We start from the raw sequence: 24,177 nt of genomic DNA, 5'->3' as shown, positions 1-24,177 counted from the left end.
TGGTTAGAGAGAGGTCCAATAGAATAGCTCTCAGAAACAGACAACATATAAATTTGTTCTTCACAACTCCTGAAGCTGTTTTCTGACAAGGAGGGGGGAGTCAAGAAATTTTCATACAGCTGGAGGCCTCAATTGAAACAGGGGACCCGATATGATAAGGTTGAGAAACGCTGTTATAGATTATGCATAACTGAAAAAGATCATGGCCACATCATCCAAACAGACCGGGTGAAACCAGGCTTAGCTGCTAGTAATAAATAAAGAAAAACCTAACTTATTAGATACTATCTTACAAAATTCATAAATTCATCCTCTACTCATTTGAAATTATTTTTAGATTATTAGTGTTGAAAATTAAATACATGCTGGAAAACTTTTTCAATAGACTCTTTTTCTGATTGTTGTCATCCATGGTATGCTGTCATGTGACCACTATGCATATGCGTAATGAAAACTAATTTCCCACTTGTGTCCTTATGTAACCACATGCAAATTATCTGTTGGATTATTTCACTTGTTTTGTAATTTTCAATCACTAAGGACTCATTTTCTGAGTTACAATACTGATTGCAAGATCGCTGTATAAAGTACATGAGGGGTTATATTTTAGCCCTTTGAGCCCAAACACCAGTTTACCTGTGGATGGCTTGTTTTCCTCTATACCGTGGCACTGGTGGAGTGCCAGGTATATGGTAAAATAAGGTTCGGGAGACCAGGGCTCAAAGGGTTAAGTAAGTTGTATTCTTACATACTACTGAATTTTTGTATCATTTATATGAAAAACTGACATTTTCAATAAGACATGTTCCAATAAGCATCACACAGGACATATGGGGTTCACCAAAGTGCTTGTTTATGCTCCAGTAATTAACACTTTTCAAATGCCCATTTATGACAGAAAATGCAGTTTTTGAACTGGCAAATTGGAATCCATATAAAATGATCATTTTTTTTCTTTTCTACATTCTGCTTAATGTTTAATACTTGCAGTTTTCGTTTAGAAAACTTTCAGAAAAACAATCATTGGAAGTAATCAATGTTTTAATTCGATAGTTTTAGCATAACTGGATTATGTTTCTTTAAAACATAAAAACTGGCTTCATAAAACAACTGCAACTTTTTTATTTAACAACATATTAATGTGATTTTTGGGACACGAGTGGCTGTGTGGTAAGTAGCTTGCTTACCAACCACATGGTTCTGGGTTCAGTCCTACTGCGTGGCACCTTGGGCAAGTGTCTTCTACTAGAGCCTCAGGCCGACCAAAGCCTTGTGAGTGGATTTGGTAGACCGAAACTGAAAGAAGCCCGTCGTATATATAACACCACTTGACAACCGATGGTGGTGTGTTTATGTCCCTGTAACTTAGCGGTTCAGCAAAAGAAACTGATAGAATAAGTACTAGGCTTACAAGGAATAAGTCCTGGGGTCGATTTGCTCGACTAAAAGGCAGTGCTCCAGCATGGCTGCAGTCAAATGACTGAAACAAGTAAAAGAGTAAATCATCATCATCATCTAACATCCGTTGTCTATACTGGCAATAGTTGGACGGTTAGACCAGGGCTGACAAGCCGGAAGGCTGCACTTGCTGATTTGGCATGGTTTCTATGGTTGTATGCCCTTCCTAACACTAACCACTCTGAGAGTGTAATTAGTACTTTTACATGCCACTGGCATGGGTGCCATTTGTGTGACACCAGTATCTGCTATGATTGTGATTTTATTTGGTTTGATGAGTCTTCTCAAGCATGGCATAATGCCAAAGGTCTTACTCATTCGGCATTGCCCCCATGAGGCCCAATACTTGCAAGGTGCGCTTTTCATGTGCCACTGGCATTGGTCATCTTGCATCCATGAAGCCCAATGTTCAAAAGGTGCATTTTATGTGCCACTAGCACAGGTGCCAGTTATATGACACCAACATTGCCCAAGACTACCAATTTCAATTGGCTTGATGGGTCTTCTCAAACACATCATGTTGCCAAAGGTCTTGGTCACTAGTCATTGACTTCGTGAGTCCAAAGGTCATGCTTCATCACCTCGTTCCATGTCTTCCTGGATCTACCTCTACCACAGGTTTCCTCCACAGTTAGAGATTGGCACATTTTTACACAGCTATCCTCGTCCATATGCATCACATGACCATACCAGCACAGTTGCCTCTCTTGCACACCATATCTGATGCCTCTTATGCCCAACATTTCCGTGAAGATGCATACACTCTGTCATATATGCACACTGACATTGCACAACCAGCAAAGCATACTGGCTTAATTTCTTTCAAGCCTATGCATGTCCTCAGCTGTCACAGCCCATGTTTCACTGCCATGTAGCATAGCAGTTTGCACACAAGCATCATACAATCTGCCTTTCATTCTGAAGGAGAGGCCTCTTGTTTCCAGCAGAAGTAGGAGCTCTCTGAACTTTGCCCAGTCTATTCTTATTCTTAGAGCTATGTTCTTGGAGCATCCACCTCCACTTCTAACTTGGTCACCCAGATAACAGAAGCTATCTACTACCTCTAGTTTACCCTGCTGGCAGTTGATGGAGTCTATTTTCTGCACATTTTCCGTGTTTATTATACCTGTACATTTTCACACATGAAAGCTATTTTCCCTATTAACCTTCCTCTGATATTGCTGTACATCTTATGTGTCCATAGCTTACACCAGGTACATCTTATGGAGTTTCTACCTATGCCTTTTCTACAGATCGAGCAGGGCCATCTACCTAAAGGGATTTGTGATTTGTCTGCCTTCCTACTTACTAAGACTTTGGTTTTTGTTAGATTGACTCTAAGGCTCTTTGATTCTAGACTTTGCTTCCATACCTGAAACTTCTTCCCAAGTTCTGGTAGTGGTTCAGCTATAAGAACAATGTCACCAGAATAGAGGAGGTCCCAGGGGCAGCCTGTCTTGAATTCCTCTTTTATTGCCTGGAGGACTATGATGAAGAGGGCAAGACTGATCCTTGGTGAACCCCTACTTCTACCCTAAATTTTTCACTGTACTTGTTGCCAACCCTCAGCTTACTGACAACATCCCTGTACATGTCTTGTACAGCTCTTACCAACCACTCATCTATCTCTAGATTAACAGTCTTTCAGAATGGCATTTCCAAGCCTCTTTGCAGAATCATTAAATGCAAGTGCACCATCATCCATGAGGACACATTTGTCTCCTGCACATAATTTTCTTTCACACACTGTCTTGCAATCCAAAACACTTCAAGTCTTTGGTCCTCAAGTCACTGAACATAAGCAAACTTCTTTTCTGCTTCTCTCCTAGCTAGATATATCTGTCTCCTAGCTTCCCTTCTCGCTATCTGATACAGTTCCCTCCTACCCCAATTCTTCCAGGCCTGTTTCTTTGCTCTAATGGCCTTGTCTACAGCATCGTTCCACCACCACGCTAAGTCTGGATGGGGCTTTGCACCATCCACAGATTTGGTCTGTGGCACTCAGCAAGCAGTCCTGCAGGAATTCCCAGTTGCTTTCTATGTTACAAGTCTATAGTTCCTCCTCATCAAATTCCTCAAATTTCTCAATTAGGATGTCCCTGGATCTATGATCATATGAGTGGTCCTTGAGCTTCCAAATCCTTCTTTTCCAGATTGGTTTGCTTCTTGGTATCCTTCTAGCCTAGAGCCTAAAGTCACCAATGACTACTCTATGCCTGGGGGTGCATTCTTCACCAAGGAAGGTCCTTGTATTTCAGAGCAACCATGCATCCTACTCTCTGGTGAGAATGTAATCAATCTGGCTGGCTTCCTGAAGTTGGTGTTGCAGATGAATAAGTTATTATCATCATAGAACTCCAGTAGCCTTGTTCCCTCTTCATTTCCATGGACCCCATGTACACCATGGATTATACCAGGCTGCTGCCTGACATGCTCATTGAAATCCACATCCATGAAAATGAGATCATTGTCACTCATCTTTGAGGTAGCCTGCAGAAGAATATCATAAAAAAGCAGTACTTTTGTTCATTTGGTAGGCCCATTTGGGGGTGCATAGGCAGAAATAATTGTTGCTATACTATTCTACAAAACTAGCCTGAGCTTAAGTACTCTATCGCACACTCTAACTACCTCCATCACCCTATCCACTCATTTCTCTGCAAGAAGTATGCCCACATCACCTAACCCATTGCTGTTTCCTTCCCAGAAAATATTATACCTATGTGTGTTGTCTGTGAGGAACCTGGCTGAAGCTTCCTCTCCACTTTACTTCTTGAATGCAACATACATCAACATGCCTCTGTTCAAGCATCTCTACAATCTCATTAGACCTATTAAGGTTGTTGAGATGCTTAAATGGAGGCATGTTGATGTATGTTGTTGCATTATTTTTGTCCCAAAGTGGATAAATTGAGACAAATTCAACAAAATATAAAATTATTTAAATTCTGTTCAATATTATCAGAGAAAATGAGTCATTAGCTAATATTCAGGCTCAGGTGTGGCTGTATGGTTAGAAACTTTCTTCTCAACCACATGGTTCCGAGTTCAGTTCCACTGCGTGGCACCTTTGGCAAGTGTCATCTGCTATAGCCATGTGCTGATCAAAGCCTTGTGGGTGGATTTCGCAGACAGAAACTGAAAGAAGCCCATTGTGTGTATGTATATATATATGTGTGTGTTTGTCCTCCACCACCACTTGACAACCAGTTGTAGTTTATTTCTCTGTAACTTAGTTTGGCAAAAGAGACTGATGAATAGGTATTAGGCTTCATAAGATAATAAGTTCTAGAGTCAATTTGTTTGATGAAAACCCTCTAAACCAGTGTCCCAGTATGGCTGGAGTCAAATTACTGAAACAAGTAAAAGATTCAATTGAGTATACCACAAAATTTTAATATAGAATTGCACGCATTACTGGATTATTTATCAGTTTGTAATTCTGGATAGCTTTATTATAATAATCTTGATAGCAAAAAAATGCTCAGGTTTGTTCTTTGTTTATATTCTGTGTAACAATTAGTTTGTGCAGTGATCGCTTCAAACAAACTTAAGAGGAAAAAGAATAATAAATAAACTAATGATTTTATTGTCTTAGAAAGACTGTAGATAGGCCCAGTCTCTTCTAAGAAAATCATTAAGAAAAACAGTTTTGAAATGGTTATTCCATTCAGATACAAATTCATTGTCTTCATTGCTATCAGAGTTGTCAGAATCACTTGTTTCATTTTTAGAAATCAAAATATCCAATTCATACAGTTCTATATTTAAGAGATGAAGAATTGTGTACATTATTTACATTTGACGAATATTTGTCCTCATCTTGTTTGTTGTTAACACAACATTTCGGCTGATGTACCATCCTGTGGGATGAAGTTAAAATAATAAACAGAGAACACCACTGGAAAATATGAAAACTAAAAGAAGAGCAGCACATATACTAGGACACAACAACCTCCTAAGCAGACTGAGTGCAGATATGAGTAGCATATGGGATCCGGTATTAAGGAAGGATAGGAAAATATTAGATTTATATGCCCTAAAATTCACTCCATAATTGCCTACAGGCATATGGTGTAGTGGTTAAGAGCGTGAGCTACTAAACCCAAGATTCCGAGTTTGATTCCGGGCATTGACCTGATTAATAATAATAATAATGATAATATCGAAAAATAGGAATGAGAACCCAGGTTCAAAATTTTCCCAAGACACCTGGTGAAGGCTGGAGGGTATATTAGTTGAAACGTTGTGTTAACATCAAACAAGATGAAGACAAATATCCATCAAATGTAAATAATCCAATTCTTAATCACACACGTATCTTTTATGTTCACCATATACATTTTAGATTTTTCCAGGTTTTCTTTTGAAAAATCATTCAGAATTCAGATTGATGATATGAAACTGGTATCCAATTTTTGCCCATAGTAAAACATTTCAGAAAATTGTTGTGGAAAAAAAACTCCTCCAAAATTCACAGATCTCAGATATCACATCAAATAATGTCAGACACTGTAACTTAAATTTTTTCAGAGTAAAATCAGTCGTTTTCACAAATCTACTATTGAGATGTGCACTAAAATTCTCATTTAAATATGAACCAGTTATCTTGGATGGATTTGAGAGGGTTGTTTTAGGCAGCTTTGCAATAAAATGGTTAAAGTAGGTTGAATTTTATAAAAAATAAAATAGATGTAGGAGTGATACCTAAAAGGATATTAAAAAAACCACATAATTTATGCTGTAAATTATTGTAGCTTAACATCTACTTTTCCATCTTAAAATATATTGCATAGGCTATACAGCCCGTGCCTGGTTATTATTATACATCTTGATCTTGTTAGACCTGATTTTTTCAAATCCAGTATAATTGATATCAACTTTTTATTAACATGTCCATGAACACCCATATAAACATGTTCAAATTTAAGTAAGAATACTCATTTAAATTTCATTACTACATTAGTGATGGTGATGATAACAATGACCTTAGTTTTATTTGGAACTTCATTGGATCACTTTTGTTTTTTCAGCACCTTTTTACTTTGACCCACACATATCTACTGATGTTTAAAATAAATGAAACTCAGTATTATCTTCTTAGTGAACTGTTCCACTGCTGTTTTACTAATGGTTTGTATACATTTCATTATCTCTCTGATTCACTTAATTAAAAAATATTCTGTATTTGTGCTTGTATCTAAAATAACTGTTAACTACTGTTACTGGCTAAGTCAAATTTGTTTTGAAACCACTTGCTATTTCATTGGTGAATGATTATAGATATTTAACCCTTTAGCATTTAAACTAGCCATATCTGGCAAAAATATTTTGTTTTATATTCAAACTGGCCAAAACCAACCTCTCTCACATTCCCTACAATGTCATTCTAAAAACAAACAATCACATCATTGAAGTCTTGAAGCAATGAGATAATGCATGATTAATTTTAAACAATGTGAATAAATAAGCATTGCATTTGACAGAGTAATCTGAATGCTAAAGGGTTAAATCAATGGATAAGTTAAGACCTAGTTAATAATTCACAATCTTACCTTCTTTTCCCTACATGGCTGCATGAATAAAGGCTTCTGAAAGATATGACAGACATTTTATATATCATTGCTCAGAGACTACACACTTTCATTCAGTTAAGGTGATTAACATGCAGTAGTATTCTTTATGTTCACAATTTGTTAAGATAATCTCATTGCATAAAATCCAATTTTGATAGTTGTAGAGAGGAATTGAATACTCCAACTTCTTTCATGTGCAGATCTTTTTACAGAATTTAATCTCTCTCTCAATATATGTGTGTGTGTATGGATCAAAACAATTTGATTTAAACTCCTTGGTACTCTGAGTTCCAAGCATGATGCTAGTCTTTGGCCATAGGATGCTAATCTTTGGCCATGTATATGTACACATGTGCACATAAGTGTGAGCATACATACATGAACACACATGGGTGCACACATATACTAGTTTGCATGTGTATATGCATACTAGTGTGTATATATCTGTGTATGTATATGGTGTGTAGAGGTATATGCATGTGTGTATATATACTTTTGTGGTTATGTACCAAGGGTGAGAATATGCAGATAGGCAGGTATGCAGAAACATTGGAGATTGGTAATTTGTAGTGCTGTTCATGGAGGTTAGTTGGTAACAATGACCATGGTGCAGGCAGTGCAGGGGCACAGCTCATACTAAGGAAGTGTATCCGGGTTATCGGCAGCAAGTGGCTTGAAGTTTACCAGAACAGTATATCTCTGGTGACAGCAATAGGATAGAGCATATTTGTTGTTGGATACTGCGAGTTGGTAGTTGATGTGCAGTTTTTTGTGGAGGCAATGCTGGCAATTAGGAGCGCTGGGTGATTATGGTGGCACCCTGTCAACAATAGTCCACTCGATGTTGGGTGTTTCATCTTGCAGGTCACAGAGACTCCAGAGAAAGAGCAACAGGGAAGTGGAGTTCTCATTATACCTGTATCTGAATGAGTGCATGTGCTCATATGTGACTATTGTCGACAGGGTGCCACCATATTCACCTGGCACCCCTAATTGCTACCTCTGCTGGTAAATTTGAAGCCACTTGCTGCTGACAACCTGGATATACTCCTTAGTACCAGGTGCCCCACTGCACAAAGGTCACTGTCAACCACTAACCTCCATGAGCAGCACCGCAAATCACCAATCTCTAATGCTTCTGCATGCCTATCTACCCGCATACTCTCACCTTTTGTACATAACCACAGAAGTATATATACATGTGTGTATTTATACATCTGCTCACTGTATACGTACTCACTAGTATGCATATACACATGCATGTCTGTATACTTGTGCACATTTGCACACGCGTGCACATAAGTGTTCATATGCGTATATACATATGGAACAATGTGTGTGTGCATGTTTTGTTTGAGTGCATGTATATATTTGCATACATACATGTGTGTGTACAGGTGTATGCATAGATGTGTGAATGTACACCTATGCATGCATACACACATTCGCATAAATACAGATCCCCCCGCGCACATAGATATATAAGCACATATATACACATATATACGTATATGCTCACACATCTATTGCCTCTTCCTCCTCCCCTCCCCCAACCACATCACTGATTTCCTGTCCACCATGCAGCATTTTCCAAGTAATTGTTGTCGCTGAAATACCATCAAACTCTGATACCAAATGACCTTTTTTGACCAATTGCAGGCTAACATCTGGTAATAAACATTTGACTTTCTTCATTTCAAATTCCTATGGCCAAAGACTAGCATCATGCTTTAATCTCAGAGTAGGAAGGAGTTTGAATCAAACTGTTTTGATCCATGAATGTAACTCCCAATAACTGTGTTGAATACTCTTCTTTTGTTTGTCTATTCACTCGTGTGTATGTATATATATATATATATATATATATATAGTTCAAAAAAACAATAACAAAAAAACAAAAAAACAACAAAGTGAGGACGTGATATGGATAGTATTATTGGACGCTCAGGAAAGGAAAGAGAGAGTGTATGACGTTTCGGGCGTAGCCCTTCGTCGGAAAGATGGAAAGTTCGGAGAATGGAAGAACGGAGAAAGAGGAAAATGGTACCGATGCCCACAAGGTTACATATATATATATATATATATATATATATATATATATATATATATATATATATATATATATATATATATATTTTTTTATATATATATATATTTTTTTTTTATATATATATATATTTTTTTTTTATATATATATATATTTTTTTTTATATATATATTTTTTTTATTTTATATATATATATATATATATATTTTTTTTTATTATTCAGTGCATAGTCTTAAACTGCTTCCAATCATCATCAAATGCCTGATTCAAATTATATCTGTCAACTTATCTGCAAATCATGATATTCAACAAGCAATACATGAATCATTTAAGTTCTTATTGGAAACTCTTGTAACATTGGCTACAAGTAAGTCTGACACGAATACACTAACCCTGGTGAGTGTTACTTCAATGTATTTTTAAATTCTTTTTATTGAATTTATATGCGCATGTGTATTCATACATACTAGTATTATAAATACATGGTCTGTCATAATTTGTTATTGTGATACCATTTTCAAATAATTTTTTAATCAAAGTGTAATAGCCACTCAAAATATGAAATAAATATTGTACAAAATGTATATGCACACATTTCATTTCAGAAATATGGGTTAGTTACTACTTCAGAAATAGTAATGTTAAGGCATTGTTGTACATGTCAAGCAAACTTTTTAAATTTCAGTATCTTCAAGGACAGTGGAAGGAGGAGTTCAGGAGTGGTTCTTCATCCAAGAGGATTATTTAGCAAGTAGGAGAGTACAGCTTCAATTAATGATGCACCTAGTGTCAATTAGGGTAGTAGAGTGTTACTCCATCAGTATTTCTGGACACCATCCTCAGGTTTTATATGCTTATTTCATGTCATTTGAATATCAGTCAAACATCATTTGATGCATTCTAAAAGATTTAAGTTTTCTTTCATGATACATACATTGAGGATAGCTTGGATCATTGAGCTCAGTTCTGCAAGGAAATGCTAACGTTCCTTTGGAATGATAATTCAGTCAAAGGGGTAACATTTCATGTGGTCAGAATCCTCAATTAACACTTTAGCCACATTGTGCACCATATACAGTACACGGGTAACTGTCCCAACCTGCATCATGTACCACTATTGGTACACAGTATAAATTGTAAAACATTTTAAAAACTGATATTTTAATGAACTCAGTCGCCGTTATACATGATTTATGTTTTAGAAATGAAAAGTAATAACTAGATTTTGCAAATTTATAACATATATTCCTCTTCCATTATTAAAAGTTCTCAATAATAATAAAGTAAAATAAGTAATAAGAAAAAACAACTGAACAAAATGCTGGTGAGGCTTAATGGCTAAACTCAGAGATGTGTTTAAAATGTTAATACTACTGTTGAGATTGTCAATGCATATGTAAATTAAGAGAGTGATATAATGATGTAAATCAATTAAAACCAATAAAAAAATAGCTCAACTATCACTACACAACTTCATCCCATTCTCAGTTAACAAAAATGTGAGAAAATATACTATATATTACACACACACACACACACACACACACACACACACACACACACACAATCTCTCTCTCTCCCTCTCTCTTTCTCTGAAGGACACCAACAATTTTTTATTTTATTTTAAAATTATTTCAAGCATGACTGTGTAGTAAGAAGCTTGCTTCCCGAACACATGGTTCAGGGTTCAATCCCACTGTGTGACATCTTGGGCAAGTGTATTTTACTATAGTGTTGGACCAACCAAGACCTTGAGAGTGGATTTGATAGATGGAAACTGAAAGAAGCCTGTTGTGTATGTGTGTGTCTTTGTGTCTGTGTTTGTCACCACCACCACTTGACAACTGTTGTAGGTGTGTTTATACCCCTGCAACTTAGTAGTTCAGCAAAAGAGACTGATAGAGTAAGTACTAGGGTTAAGGGGTAGGGGAATCCTGGGGTCGATTTGTTTGACTAAAACCCTTCAAGGCAGTGCTCCAGCATGGCTGAAATCAAATGACTGAAACAAGTAAAAGATAAAAGATATATAAATAATTGTTGTTACCTAACTTCTTTAAAAATGAATTTGGATGTTTTAGGACGTATCTTGCTTCATTCAAAAAGCTCTCAGCTTCACCAAATACTATCATCAATACTGGTTTGATAACAACCAGGTAGAAATCCATGATATTCTTGTAGTGAAGAACAATTCACACAATGCGTTCCTTGTAAATCTTACATCTTAGAGATGAGTGTTGCCCCCATTGCTCTGATGCCCAACACCTCTTGCAGCAAATGGAGAACAGATGGTGGATTAAGAAAGCTGAAGAGATCCAGTGCTACTCTGACACCAATGACAGTTACTACTATGGAGCCAACAAAAGCTATTTATGGTCCAACATCGAAGCACAACATATCTGTTTGCAGTGTTGACGGAAACATTTTTCTGAAGGATTCTGACCAAATTCTCTCTCCATGTTCATAATATTTCAAAGATCTTCTCAACTGTCATAATGAGGTTGATCCAGCTATTCTGAGTCAGTTTCTCAGCCTTCCCATCATTGAAGAGCTCTGAACTCCTTTGAAGAGGTCTTTTGGGCAATCTGATCTCTCCATAACAGAAAGTCATCTGGATCGGACAGCAGATCTAAAATCTACAAGTATAGTAGCATCACACTGCACAGCCATCTTCTCAGACTGTTCAGGGCCACCTGAGACACCAACCTTCTTCCTCAAGTGTGGGAAAATATGAGCATCATCATCTCCATCTACAAGAGAAAGGGTGATCCTGCCATCTGCAAAAATAGTTGCAGAATTTTCATTCTGGCGGTGGCTGGGAAAATGTTTGCTTGCATTTTTTCTCCCATTCCATCTCCCTTCTCACAGAGAGAGTTCTCTGAGAGTCATAGTGTTCTCCAAGAGCCATAGTGTGTTTTCTGTAGGAATCACAGTACCACTCACATGATCTTTGTTGCATGCTAAATTCAAGAGGGGAAGAGAACAGTATCATGATCTCTGCTTGATTTTCATGAATTTATCAAAGGTGTTTGACACTAAATTGCAAGCTTCTCTGGAGCCTTCTGCAGAAGATTGTGTGTCCACGAAAGCTTTTGCAATTCATCCAATTGTCCCATGAGGGCATGAAAACTTGTGTAGCCATTGACGGTCAAGAATCAGACCCTTTTGATGTCAGCATCAGTATGAAATAATGCTGTGTACTTGCTCCTATTCTTTTCAACCTCTTCATCGCAGCCTTTGCTCCCCTCACATGGAGTGAGTTCGAAAGTGCAGAATCTGTAGTATTTGCTGGAGTTTGTGAGTCCGTTTGAGGTACGGAGGGAACCGAATGTAAGTCCCCCTCAATAAAGGCTTTTTTCAAACGATCAATCAATACCGTATTTCGTTTACCTCCAATATCAAGAACAAAATACTTGGGTTCTCTTTTGATAACTTTGTAGAGCCTGGAATATGGTGGCGGAAGTTGAGATGGTATCCCATCATTCCTCACGAAAACATGAGTCCAAGTGTTGATGTCTTTTGGGACATGTGAAACCACGTTCTGTTGTCTGGGGCCTGCAGGTGACAAATGTAACATGGATGTCCGCAATCGGTGCACATATTGTGCTGGGTCAGGAAGGTGTTGTGATGAAACAGGTTCGATCATCTGCCCTGGTAAGGTGAGTGCTGTGCCATAGACGAGTTCAGCTGGAGTATATCCAGATTCCTCCTTAACCGTGGATCGAATACCAAGAAGGATGAGGGGGAGATGTTCCAGCCAGTGAGAACTGTCTGAAGAAGCTTTTATGGATGCCTTGAGTTGGCAGTGAAAACGTTCGACCATGCCATTTGCTGCAGGGTGGTAAGCCGTAGTGTGCGTGTGTTTACACCCGAGGAGACGAGTCAGCTCGGTGAAGAGGTGGGAATCAAACTGATGTCCTCTGTCGGCGGTGGTTGTTGCGGGTGTGCCAAAATGAGAAACCCATTGTGATATCAACGTCTTGGCGACCGTTTCTGCCAATGTATCAGATAAGGGCCAAACTTCAGGCCACTGCGAAAAACGATCTACGCAGGTAAGCAAATATGTATAATTCTGCGATGGTTGCAGGGGTCCCACGATGTCAATGTGAACGTGCTGAAATCGTGCGTCAAGTTGCGGAAAGGAACCGATTGGTGATTTTATGTGCTGGTAGATTTTCACTTTTTGGCACGCGACACCGCATGTGGTCCATTCTCTGATATCCTTGTTGATACTGGTCCACCAAAACGGGTTGATATCAGCTTTTGAGTGGAGCAAATACCAGGATGTGACAGAGAATGCAGAGCAGAGAAAATTTCTTGACAATGTTTCTATGGTATGTAAGGGCGTTGGTGACCGGTGGAGATATCACACCAAATATGGGTCATGGACGATGGTAGCGGAACATGCTGAAATTTCAGAGATGACGAATTCCGGCGCTTTAGAAGTTCTTCGTCATTCTCCTGGTCAGCTGCTATATGTGCCAAATCAATTGTAGCCGTGGTGTGGATAGCATTGATCTGCGTGCATGAAAGTGCATCGATTGCTAAGTTGGTCGTCCCTTTGATGTGGTGTATATCCGTCGTATACTGCGATATGAAGCCGAGGTGGTGGATTTCTCTCGGCGAGTGCCGATCCAGCTTGGTGTTAAATGAATATACCAGTGGTTTGTGGTTGGTGTATATGGCAAAATTGGTACTTTCTAGCATGCTTAATGGCCAGGTATGCTGCTAATAATTCCCAACTGAATGTACTGTATTTCCTTTCCGCGGGTTTTAATCGCTTAGAAAAGAAGGACAACGGTTGCCATATGCCGTCAACAAGCTGCTGAAGTACACCTCCCACTCCGGAATCGGATGCATCAGCAAGTAAACACAGTGGGGCATCTGGTTTTGGATAAACTAACATGGTAGCATTGGATAACGCTTTTTTCAGGGTAGCGAAAGAGGCGAGTTGATCTTCATTTAGGGCAATATTCGTATTTTTGCAAGTTCGCTGGCATAGCATATCCATGAGCGGTTGCGCTATCTCAGCGATGTGGGGTATGAACCTTCAATAGAAATTCGCTAGACCCAGATATTCCCTTAATTTGCGGGGAGATGTGGGAGATGGAAAATCCACAATGGCCTTGACTTTCTCGGGAAGGGAACAAATGCCATCCTTATCAACGATGTGCTTGAGAAAATGAAGGGAAGCAACTCTGAACGAACACTTGCTGGGGTTGATGACAACACTGTATTTGCAGAGCCGTTCGAATAGCAGGTGCAGGTGTTGGTCAGTTTTTTCGTCGAAGCTACTGGCCACGAGTATGTCATCTATGTAGGCATAGACGAAAGGCAACCCTCTAGTAACCATGTCGATAAACCTTTGGAATGTTTGTGCTGTGTTGCGTAGATCAAAAGGCATACACAGGAATTCAAACATTCCGAAGGGTGTCATAACTGCTGTTTTGGGTATGTCCACAGGTTCCACTGGGATTTGGTTGTATGCTTGCAGAAGGTTGATCTTGGAAAAGATGTGAGCTCCATGCAGCGAGCTAGATAAATCCTGCAAATAGGGGACTGGATATGCATCACTTACAGTACTTTTATTCAGCGATCGATAATCACTACAGACTCGCCAATCGGTCAATGATTTTTTGGGGATGCAGTGAATCAGTGAGGACCAGTTACTGCTGGACGGGCAGATGATTCCAAGGTTGAGCATGTGCTGGAATTCCCGCTTGACAGCCTTGAGACGATCAGGTGGTAACCTTCTGGGTCTTGCAGCAACAGGCGGACCGCTAGTTTTGGTGTGGTGGGTGACTTCGTGCTTGATTAACTGGTTGTGGAATACTGGTCGAGCAACATCCGGTTATTCTTTCAGGATAGCACTGTGGCGAGTCGATGTTGTGAGCAGTATAGTTGGGCTGACTGTGGCAATACAAGCGGCTATGCCGCGCACAGTAAGCTGTGTGGTGCTGTTGACAAGTCGTCTGTTTTTAATATCTACCAGGAGACCGAAATGATGCAGGAAATTGGCTCCTAAGATAGGGGTTGGTAGCTTAACAATGACAGATACCCACTGAAAGGTGCGGTGTAGTCCTAAGTTCAGCATTAGGAACTATTCACCGTAGGTTGGAATGGGTGAGTGGTTAACTGCCTGAAGACAGACTGGTGTCTCTTTTCTTTTTCCTGAAGTGGTGGAAACAGGGATGATGCTGACTTCTGCGCCAGTGTCAACCAGGAAATGCGTGCTTTTTACACGATTGCAACCGAAAAACAGGCGACTTTGTTGGTGCGAGCCAGGACCTTCTGTCTCGTTCAATTCCTGGCTGTGTCGTTTCCTGAACTAGGTGATGAAAATGAGCATGGAATTGTGCATTTTTGTGCCCGTGTTCTGAATTATCGGTGGTACCAACACATTTTACGTGAATTGCAGGTAGCACTGGGGCTTCAGGACCGTCTACCATATCAATGCAATCGGCTGCTGCTTTGATGCTGGATACCACGCAATAGGGCTTGTATCTGGTCTGTCAGGACCTGTATTTGTGAAGCCCGCTGAATGACTAATGCACGCAAGTCGGAAATTTCCGAAGCACTGGACGACGAAAGGAAAGGGTTGGTGGAAGGAATAGCTGCCTGGAACGCCATGTCGACCAAGGATATGTTTTCCACTGGGTTCTGTTCTGGGAAAGCCATCATGTTCGCAGGAATTCTCAGTTCTGTTTCTTTGTTGGGTGATGTGGAAGCTGTGATTCTTCGATGGGATCACGAAGCGTAGTGCCGAAATAGAAAATTCAACTGCAGTACAAAAGCGTCTTCATTTTCCAAATGCAGTTTGGTTGGTGAAGCTTGTTCAAGGGAAGGCTGCAATTCATCACGTCGGGATCACCAAATGTAGTGGTTAAATGTGTATCATGGTGAACAGATGCAAAAGGAATGTGTATGCCTTTGAAGTAAACAAATGAATGAATTGATTCATAGTTAAAAATAATTTATTCACTGGACTTAATTTGTCGTTGGTACACATAATTCTTCACTACATGCAAAATGTTGACAACTGCCACAAGTTGCTAGATATAGAAACAGGGTACATCTGTAGAAGTGATATGTCAGAAATGAATATGTTTGTGTGTGTGTGTGTGTGTGTACGTAGCTCATCTGAGACAGCAGTCTACCATGGAACTTCGAACATTGCTCTGGATCTCTGCGAAAAGCTGTCGTGTCGTAGACCTTTCTTGTTTGCCTGCTAGGCCTTTCTCCTTCTCGTCTGTCTGTTGACCACTGTATTTATAATAATTGTGGCAGCTAGAAGCACAGACATACTGCAGCAGAGTTTATACCTAAATAGGTCAGCTCCTGTCCATTTGAACTTCGCCTGACATGGCTGAGGTCGTAGGTCAAAGGGAGATGATCAATCACTTTTTGATAGGACAAAGAAAACCTGTTTTCGCGCCTGTTGATCGTGGTGCTTTGATCTGGTAATGTTTCTACAGCTGGATACCCTTCCAAACGCCAACCACTCTGAGAGTGTAGTGGGTGCTTTTTACATACCACTGGCACAGGAGCCAGTCAGGCAGGCCTGTCTCTAGCACACCACATTTGATGTTTCTTATGTCCAACTTTTCTCTCAGGATGCTTGCACTCTGTTGTATATGCACACTGACATTAAACATCCAGTGGATCATACTAGCTTCATTTCTTTCAAGCCTATGCATGTCCTCAGCAGTCATGGCCCATGTTTCACTGCCATGTAGCATGACAGTTTGCACACATGCATCATGCAGTCTATGTTTTATCCTGAATGAGAAGCCCTTAGTTGCCAGCAGAGGTAGGAGCTCTCTGAACTTTGCCCAGCCTATTCTTATTCTAGCTGCTACACTCTCAGAGCACCCCCCCCCCCACACACACACATGATACATACGCATGTACATTGGTTTTAGATTTGGTAGATGGCCAGCAATTTTGAAGGGTGGGGCAAGTTGATTACATTGACCCCAATGCTCAACTGGTACTGATTGTAAGGATGAAAGGCAAATCAACCTTAGAAGAATTTGGGCTCAGAACGTAAAAACAGATAAAATGCTGCTAAACATTTTGCCTAGCATGCTAATGATTATGCCATCCTGTATATGTATACATATTAGAATAGATGTGTGCTTAGGATTTTTAGGAGATTAGGTCATGGTTTCCATTCCTGGACTGGGCATTGTGTTGTAACCATGTTTACATTTAATGTGTTGTATTTCATGCAACCATACTGGCAATGTTGCTTTCATGAAGAGAGTGTTCTAATCTACAGCGCAGATATTTTGATCATTATAAATGAATCTGTGTGGGTAGAAGGATCATTATCTGTCTTCTACAGTAGAGGAGAGTTCACAATGCATGTATATATATTTCTATATCATATATGTATGTGAATATTATATATTTATATGCCATACATTTATGAATATATATATAAAGACACACACACACACACACAATTGATGTAGAAATTTCATTGAAGGAGCCTTGGCTCTAAGTTAGAAACTGACTTGGAGCCTATGTAAAATGAGATAACTGATGCAGACTTAGTGGAGTTATCACTGACGATATCACCCACACCATAAGCAGTTGTCTGAAAGTGTTATCATGGTATCATCTACCAATGAGACATAATGTTGTAGCTAGGACACTATATAATGAAATCCATTGGAAGGACAACTCCAAGGACAAAGAAATAAGAACCCACAGTATGGTAGAAACCATAGCTACTTATAATAAAAAGGAGTACTGGTAAAATGTTCCAGTGAAAACCTCAAAATGTGAACACTATAGATAATGATTTGGGATAGAGAAGAGAAACGGTGTACAGTTGTGGAAATCAGCTGCCCTGTGAATGTCAAAGCTGAAGATCAGTGAAAAAGAGAGTACCTATGCTGAACTATTGAGAAATCTACAGTTACTCTTTCCAGATTACAAGTTAAGTAATTGGGGCACTGCTTAAGTACTAATCTTGAGAAATTAGGCTTCTCAAAATTAGAAAGGTGAAAGCTGATTCAAAGATTACAGATCCAAGCCATCACTGGAACTGTAAAAACCTGTAAAACTTTCCAGAAGTTCATCATTTAAGTACATATGTGCATGTCTAGACATGCAACTATAGGCATAAGAATACATACATAAAGCAAAACATACAATATGCATGTATATATACATACAAAGATACTCTATTGCTGATGTTGAAATTCCAATGAAGGAGCCTTGGATCTAGGTTAGAAACCGGTTCTTTCTCTATTGGTTAGAAATCTTGAAATAAAACTGAATAATGACATACATACATGCATGCATGCATGTGTGTGTGTGTGGTTAAGCTTGCTTTGCAACCAAATGATTGCGTGACACTTTGGGCTAACCGATGCTGTGTGAGTGAATTTGGTTGACAAATTATGTGGAACCTTGTTATACAATAGGTATAAGTTTGTTCCTCACTCCCTCAGTTGACATATTTGATGGTTTGTTAACATTCCTGTGACTTTGTGATTTGGTAAAAAGAGGCCAAGAGAATAAAATACCAAACTTTAAAAATTACTAGCTAGAGGTGTTTGTTTGTCTGAACTCCTCAGGGCAGTGCCCCAGCCTGGCTGCAGAAGTATGACTGAAACAAGTAAAAGTAATATGTATATGTAAATATAAATAGAAAGACAGACAGACAAACAAACGGATATACTGCTGTACCACGTAGAAAATTTATATTGATAATTTTGACCTATGCCAATGGTGAGGAATATGTTAACCCTTTAGCATTCAAACCACCATGTCCTGCCTAAATATTCTATGTGTTTTATGTTCAAACCAATCGAATGCAGCCTCTCACACCTTTCCTACAATGTCCTTCTAAAATCTCAAAGTTAGAAGATAATGCATGTTTGATTCAAAACAATATGAATATATGAACATTACATTTGACAGAATAATCTGAATGCTAAAAGGTTAATCAGATATGACTGTCATCAAACATAAGTGTCTTTTATTAAATGAAACTTCACAATTTTTTTTCTCAGAGGAATGAAATTTCTTCAATATAAGGAAAGAAAATATTATTTAACTGATGTTTATTTTTCTTTTAACTTGTTTTTATTACAGATTTTGAATTCTTCAAGGTTACACATGTCAAATCTTCTATCAACAATCTATGAATTTTCTACTCACAGAGGAACAATGTTAAGTTGCTTCTTTCAGACTATTTTAACTGCAATTCTTTCAGAACTTTCTTTTGCTAGTGAGCAGGTATTGTAAAATTCTTGCATAGTTTGAATTTTATTTATTTTTTAATATTATTATTCCAAGAATGTTGTTGTATAGTTAAGATGTTTTTAAAAATAAATATGCAATGATGTAACAGAAAGTCAAACATTTCTACAATTTGCCCTTGAATTTGTTTTAAATTAGAAACTCTTTAATAATGTAGTTACTCTGCCAAATAAGATTATTTATGCATAATGTTGAACAATGAAAGTAGATAGAAACTGAAATTCTATGTATACAATGCCAATCACTCCATTTTACTGTTTCACATAGTCTCATTTGTGAAAATTTTGAAAAAGTAACATTTGCATTTAATATTTGTTTAATTTAAAGTATTAAGTTTTATAACCAAATTTGCTTCATATATGTTCAGAAAGAGTTATATGCTTATTAGACACATGTTATGAAGGGGTTAAGATTTTTATAGTATAAGCACTAAATTATATTTTTAATGGCTTAAATATTTTTATCTAGCAACCAGAATAAAATTAAAATGGAATTTATGCAATATTGATGATTCATATTGTATTTTGCAGCTAAATATATTTTTGAATCACTCAATTATATAGTCAAAATTGTGCTAATCCCTTTACTAACCAATTTTTATTGTTATCTGCAGAATGACATCAATGAAGTGCCTTCAAATTTCCAGGATATAAAGCTTGTATCACTATGGCTACTGAATATTATTTTTAAAAAACCTTTTTTAATAAGGTCTGTCTCTATTTCAGTTCTCCTTTCTCTTTCATCTCAAATTTTGTACCCTTTATGATACTGCAAAGTGTTGTTAGTTATTTTTTTGTGTGGATGATAAATCTTGAATTGAAAAAGACTAAAGATCTATAGATACAGAATACATTAAGAAAAGGGGGAATCTACCACAGAATACTCAAATAAACTGTTTCCAAGATAGCAATAGAAATATGTAAGAGAAAACAGCTCTCTTATGCCCTATATTATTTTCAATTGGTATTTGTAGAATAATTTCACAAAATAATATTTACTATTGTTATGTATTCTTTTGTTCGTGTTGGGATAATAAACAACTCACTGAAGGCATTATTATGATTCTACGTGTTTATTTACTTGACATGTTTACAAACAGTATATATAGCGGAGTGATACACACTGTGCGTATCTGCCTTAGACACAGTTCATACCGCTTAGTAGATGCGCTTAACAAAATAGTAGTACTAATGGGGATGTATTCATATGTACGTATACCTACACATGCACATAGATATGAACATGTAAAAAAAAGGATCTTTTGGCAATGAAAAAATAGAATTAATCTCCCTTATATTAATGGATTGTCAGCGCAAGGGTGGCAATCCTGCAGCAGAAACCATGAGATTATTCTGCCCACACATGGTTTTCTGCTTCCTAATCTAGCAGAAATAGTTGTTTTATTACATTTTCTCTTTTAATGGTATTGAATCAGTGGTAAAATGTTCGGTCTCCATCTGGTGGATCTTGTGCTCTGAGGTGTGTTGTTGGGCTGCTGATGGGTGGTTGGTGCCCGTTGGGGTGATGATTCTGTGGAAACAAGGATTCTGTTTGTGCCGTTATCTGCTGTGGGTGTTGTAGTTCTTGTTGGTGTTGTCACTGATGCTACAGGTGTTGCGCATGTTATCCTCGATAGCTTTGATGTTGGGCAGATGTGGGCCCTGTTACATCTCAGCTGCCTACCAGATTCAGCTTCTATAATGAACAATCTTGGAGTTTCAGCTCTACTGACAACTTGTGCTGGGATCCATGTTTTGGTTATAGGATCTTGAGTATGCACATGTTGTCGTCCAAGTATCTCAGGTAAATATTGTGAATGTTTGTTGTAATATTTCTGTGCTTGTTCCTGAGTGGCTGCTAGCTTTGCCCTTGTCTCTTCCTGGTCAATAGGAGGTTGAATCTTAGTTGGCAGAGTGGTTTTATATTTCCTGCCATTCAGCATTTCTACTGGGGATTTCATGTCAGCTCTCAGTGGTGTTGCTCGTAGGGACAAAAGAGCCAGGTGTGGGTCTTCCTTGGTTTCTCGGCATTTGACTAGTGTTCTCTTGACTGTCTGCACCTGTCTTTCTATGAATCCATGACCTTTGGGGTAGCGTGAAGATGAGGTTACAATGTTGAACCCATACTCATCAGCTAGCTTTTTGAATTCCTGAGATGTGAACTGGGTTCCATTGTCACATATGATCTGCTCTGGTATTCCTTGCTCTGCTAGAAGTCCTCGAGCCACTGTAATTATTGTTTTGGCTCTCAGGTCTTTCACTTTACTCACAAATGGGAATTTGGAGTAGTAGCAGACCATAATCAAGTACCATTCTTGGTTCTCTGTGAACAGATCTACTCCAATAGTTTGCCATGGCCTTCTTGGAATGTCACTGGATATCATTTCCTCCTTTTGTTGTGAGTTTCTGTACTTTTGACAGATGCGGCATCGGTTTCTGCTGCAGGATTGCCACCCTTGCGCTGACAATCCATTAGTATAAGAGAGATTACTTCTATTTTTTCATTGCCAAAAGATCCTTTTTTTTCATTCTGTCTAACTCTGCCTTCAGCTTCTCTTTTAGTTCTAGTGGAACGCGGCGAGGTGGGTGGACAATTGGTTTGGCATTGGGGTCGACTGTTATGTGGTATCGACATTTCTCAAAGCACCTGACAGTATCGTCAAAGCATTCTGGGTACATGCTTATCAGTTCTTCTTTATTTGTGATTGATGGTCGGTTTTTGATAGGCATATCTCTGTCAATCCTGCTTGGAGCTGCCTTCACTTCACCGTTGATTGACACAATATTAAGCTTTTGACAGGTATCAAGTCCAAGAATTGCAGGTCCTTCTATTCTGGTGACATAAAAAGAACACTTGATTATTTTTCCTTTGTGTGTCCCTGTGATGGTTGTTATGCCCAGTTGTGGAATCCTGATACCTCCGTATGCAGTGAGGATTACATCATTTGGTGTGAGGATTCCTTCTTTGACTTTATCCTCTTGTATCATGTGTTCTGGGAACATCTTTTTGTAGAGGTTGACAGGTAAGATATCACTCTGGGCTCCACTGTCAATCTTTAGCTTTAAGTCAATGTTTATTCGTTTCTTGCCTGACTTCTTTTGAATTTGTATTGTTGTATATGCCTCATTTTTTTTCTGGTTGTCATTTCCCATCTCATGTACATTTATTGTGCCAACTGCCAAGAATTCCTCCTCTGAGGTGTTTTCTTCCTGATGTTGGGCATGTGTATCTCTTTGTCTTACAGCTCTTCTTTGAAAATTGGGGTTTGTATTTGTGAGATTTTGTTAGTCTACACATTTTTTCCCAGTGGTTGGGCTTTCCACATGCTTTGCAGTGTGTACCGAATGCAGGACATTTCCTCCGGTCATTGAACTCATGCTCTGTACCACAGTACTGGCATGTTCTCTGTTTGTGGGTATGTTTCGTCCTTTGTCTAGATAGAATTTTTACACTGCTGCCTATTGTGTTTGTTTGTAAAGTAAGTGAGGCCATTTGTTTGGTAGTGACTTCGAATGCTCTTGCAGTGTCTACTGCTTCTGCCAACTGGAGATGAGGGATTTCTGGACTTCTTTATGAGCACACCCTCATATAAGTTGATCAACAATCCTTTCGTCCTTGTCTTTGAATCTGCATTTCTCGGCAACATTCTTTAGTCTGGACAGGAAGTTGTCAATCGTTTCTTGTATGTCTTATTTCAGGCCCTGGAATTCATACCTATGAATTCTATGGTTTGATCTGGGCTCTATGTGCCTTTCAAATTTCTCTAAAAGTTTGTCTGGATTATTGCAATCTGATTCTGACATGTCCCAACTATTGAATAGGTCTAGGCCCTTCTCTCCCGCCCATAAAAGGATGTAGCTTACCTTTTCATCTGCAGTTGTACCTTTCAGGAAGCTTCTGAAAGCCAGTTGAGTTTTCTGTTTGAATTTCTTGAACACTTCCACGATATCATCCGCGTCCCAGTTCATGGTTGGATGTAGATTCATCTGTACGGCGACGGGGGCTGCCATTTCTGATCCTTGCGCGCGTGTGTGTGTGTCTGTGTGTCCTCGAAGACGAAGCGATATTCAGTTTGTTAAATTTCAGGTTTGTTGTTTTCCTGTTTTGTTGTAAAGGCACAGTTTTCGATTAAGTATTTATTGCTACCACCATGTTATGTATTCTTTTGTTCGTGTTCGGATAATAAACAACTCATTGAAGGCGTTGTTATGATTCTAAGTGTTTATTTACTTCACATGTTTACAAACAGTATATATAGCGGAGTGATACACACTGTGCGTATCTGCCTTAGACACAGTCCATACTGCTTTGTAGATGCGCTTAACAAAATAGTACTACTAGTGGGGATGTATTCATATATACGTATACCTATGCATTCACATATATATGAACGTGTAACAACTATAATGAGGACATTTCTTCCCTTAGTTCACTGGACTTCTCTCCCAAGCTATACAGGTGATGATTTGTTACTGCCACTTCACTTATCAGTGAACAGCTTATCTTCATCACATTTGTCAACTCCTACTGTGCATTAGATTTTACATTCCCCATTACTACAACTTCTTGAACATCTCTATTTCTACTGATTAGCCTAGCCTCTCTACCTCTGTCTTTTACAAACACACTGATTCCCACTCCAAACTTGCTGTCACTTCTTCCTACTTGACTCACATCAACTATGTTATCTTTTACTTGCAATCCCTTCACCCCTGCTACCTGTATGGTTATGACTGCACCAAATGATCTGTTACTTCACAACATAGTTATCCCCAACCCACTGTTGACATCATTTTCCATGCATTATTGACCATACTTCTA

The 24,177-nt window shown here is 38.6% G+C and overlaps 1 protein-coding gene across 6 annotated transcripts in view; it reads left to right on the top strand.

The window, feature by feature from the left end:
* Positions 1 to 24,177, top strand: part of LOC106881212 (condensin-2 complex subunit G2) — a 241,358-nt gene that overhangs the window by 188,015 nt on the left and 29,166 nt on the right. For all 6 annotated transcript variants that reach the window (XM_089351031.1, XM_089351034.1, XM_089351033.1 and 3 more), the window contains 4 exons: positions 6,492 to 6,591; positions 9,305 to 9,477; positions 19,189 to 19,332; positions 19,970 to 20,064. In XM_089351031.1, the coding sequence (XP_089207157.1) occupies positions 6,492 to 6,591; positions 9,305 to 9,477; positions 19,189 to 19,332; positions 19,970 to 20,064 (512 nt within the window). The remainder of the gene's footprint in view (positions 1 to 6,491; positions 6,592 to 9,304; positions 9,478 to 19,188; positions 19,333 to 19,969; positions 20,065 to 24,177) is intronic.

The sequence above is a fragment of the Octopus bimaculoides genome, chromosome 4, assembly GCF_046866305.1.
Source record: "Octopus bimaculoides isolate indiv1 chromosome 4, ASM4686630v1, whole genome shotgun sequence".
NCBI classification, from domain to species: domain Eukaryota; kingdom Metazoa; phylum Mollusca; class Cephalopoda; order Octopoda; family Octopodidae; genus Octopus; species Octopus bimaculoides.
This window is presented reverse-complemented; position numbering and strand designations above follow the sequence as displayed.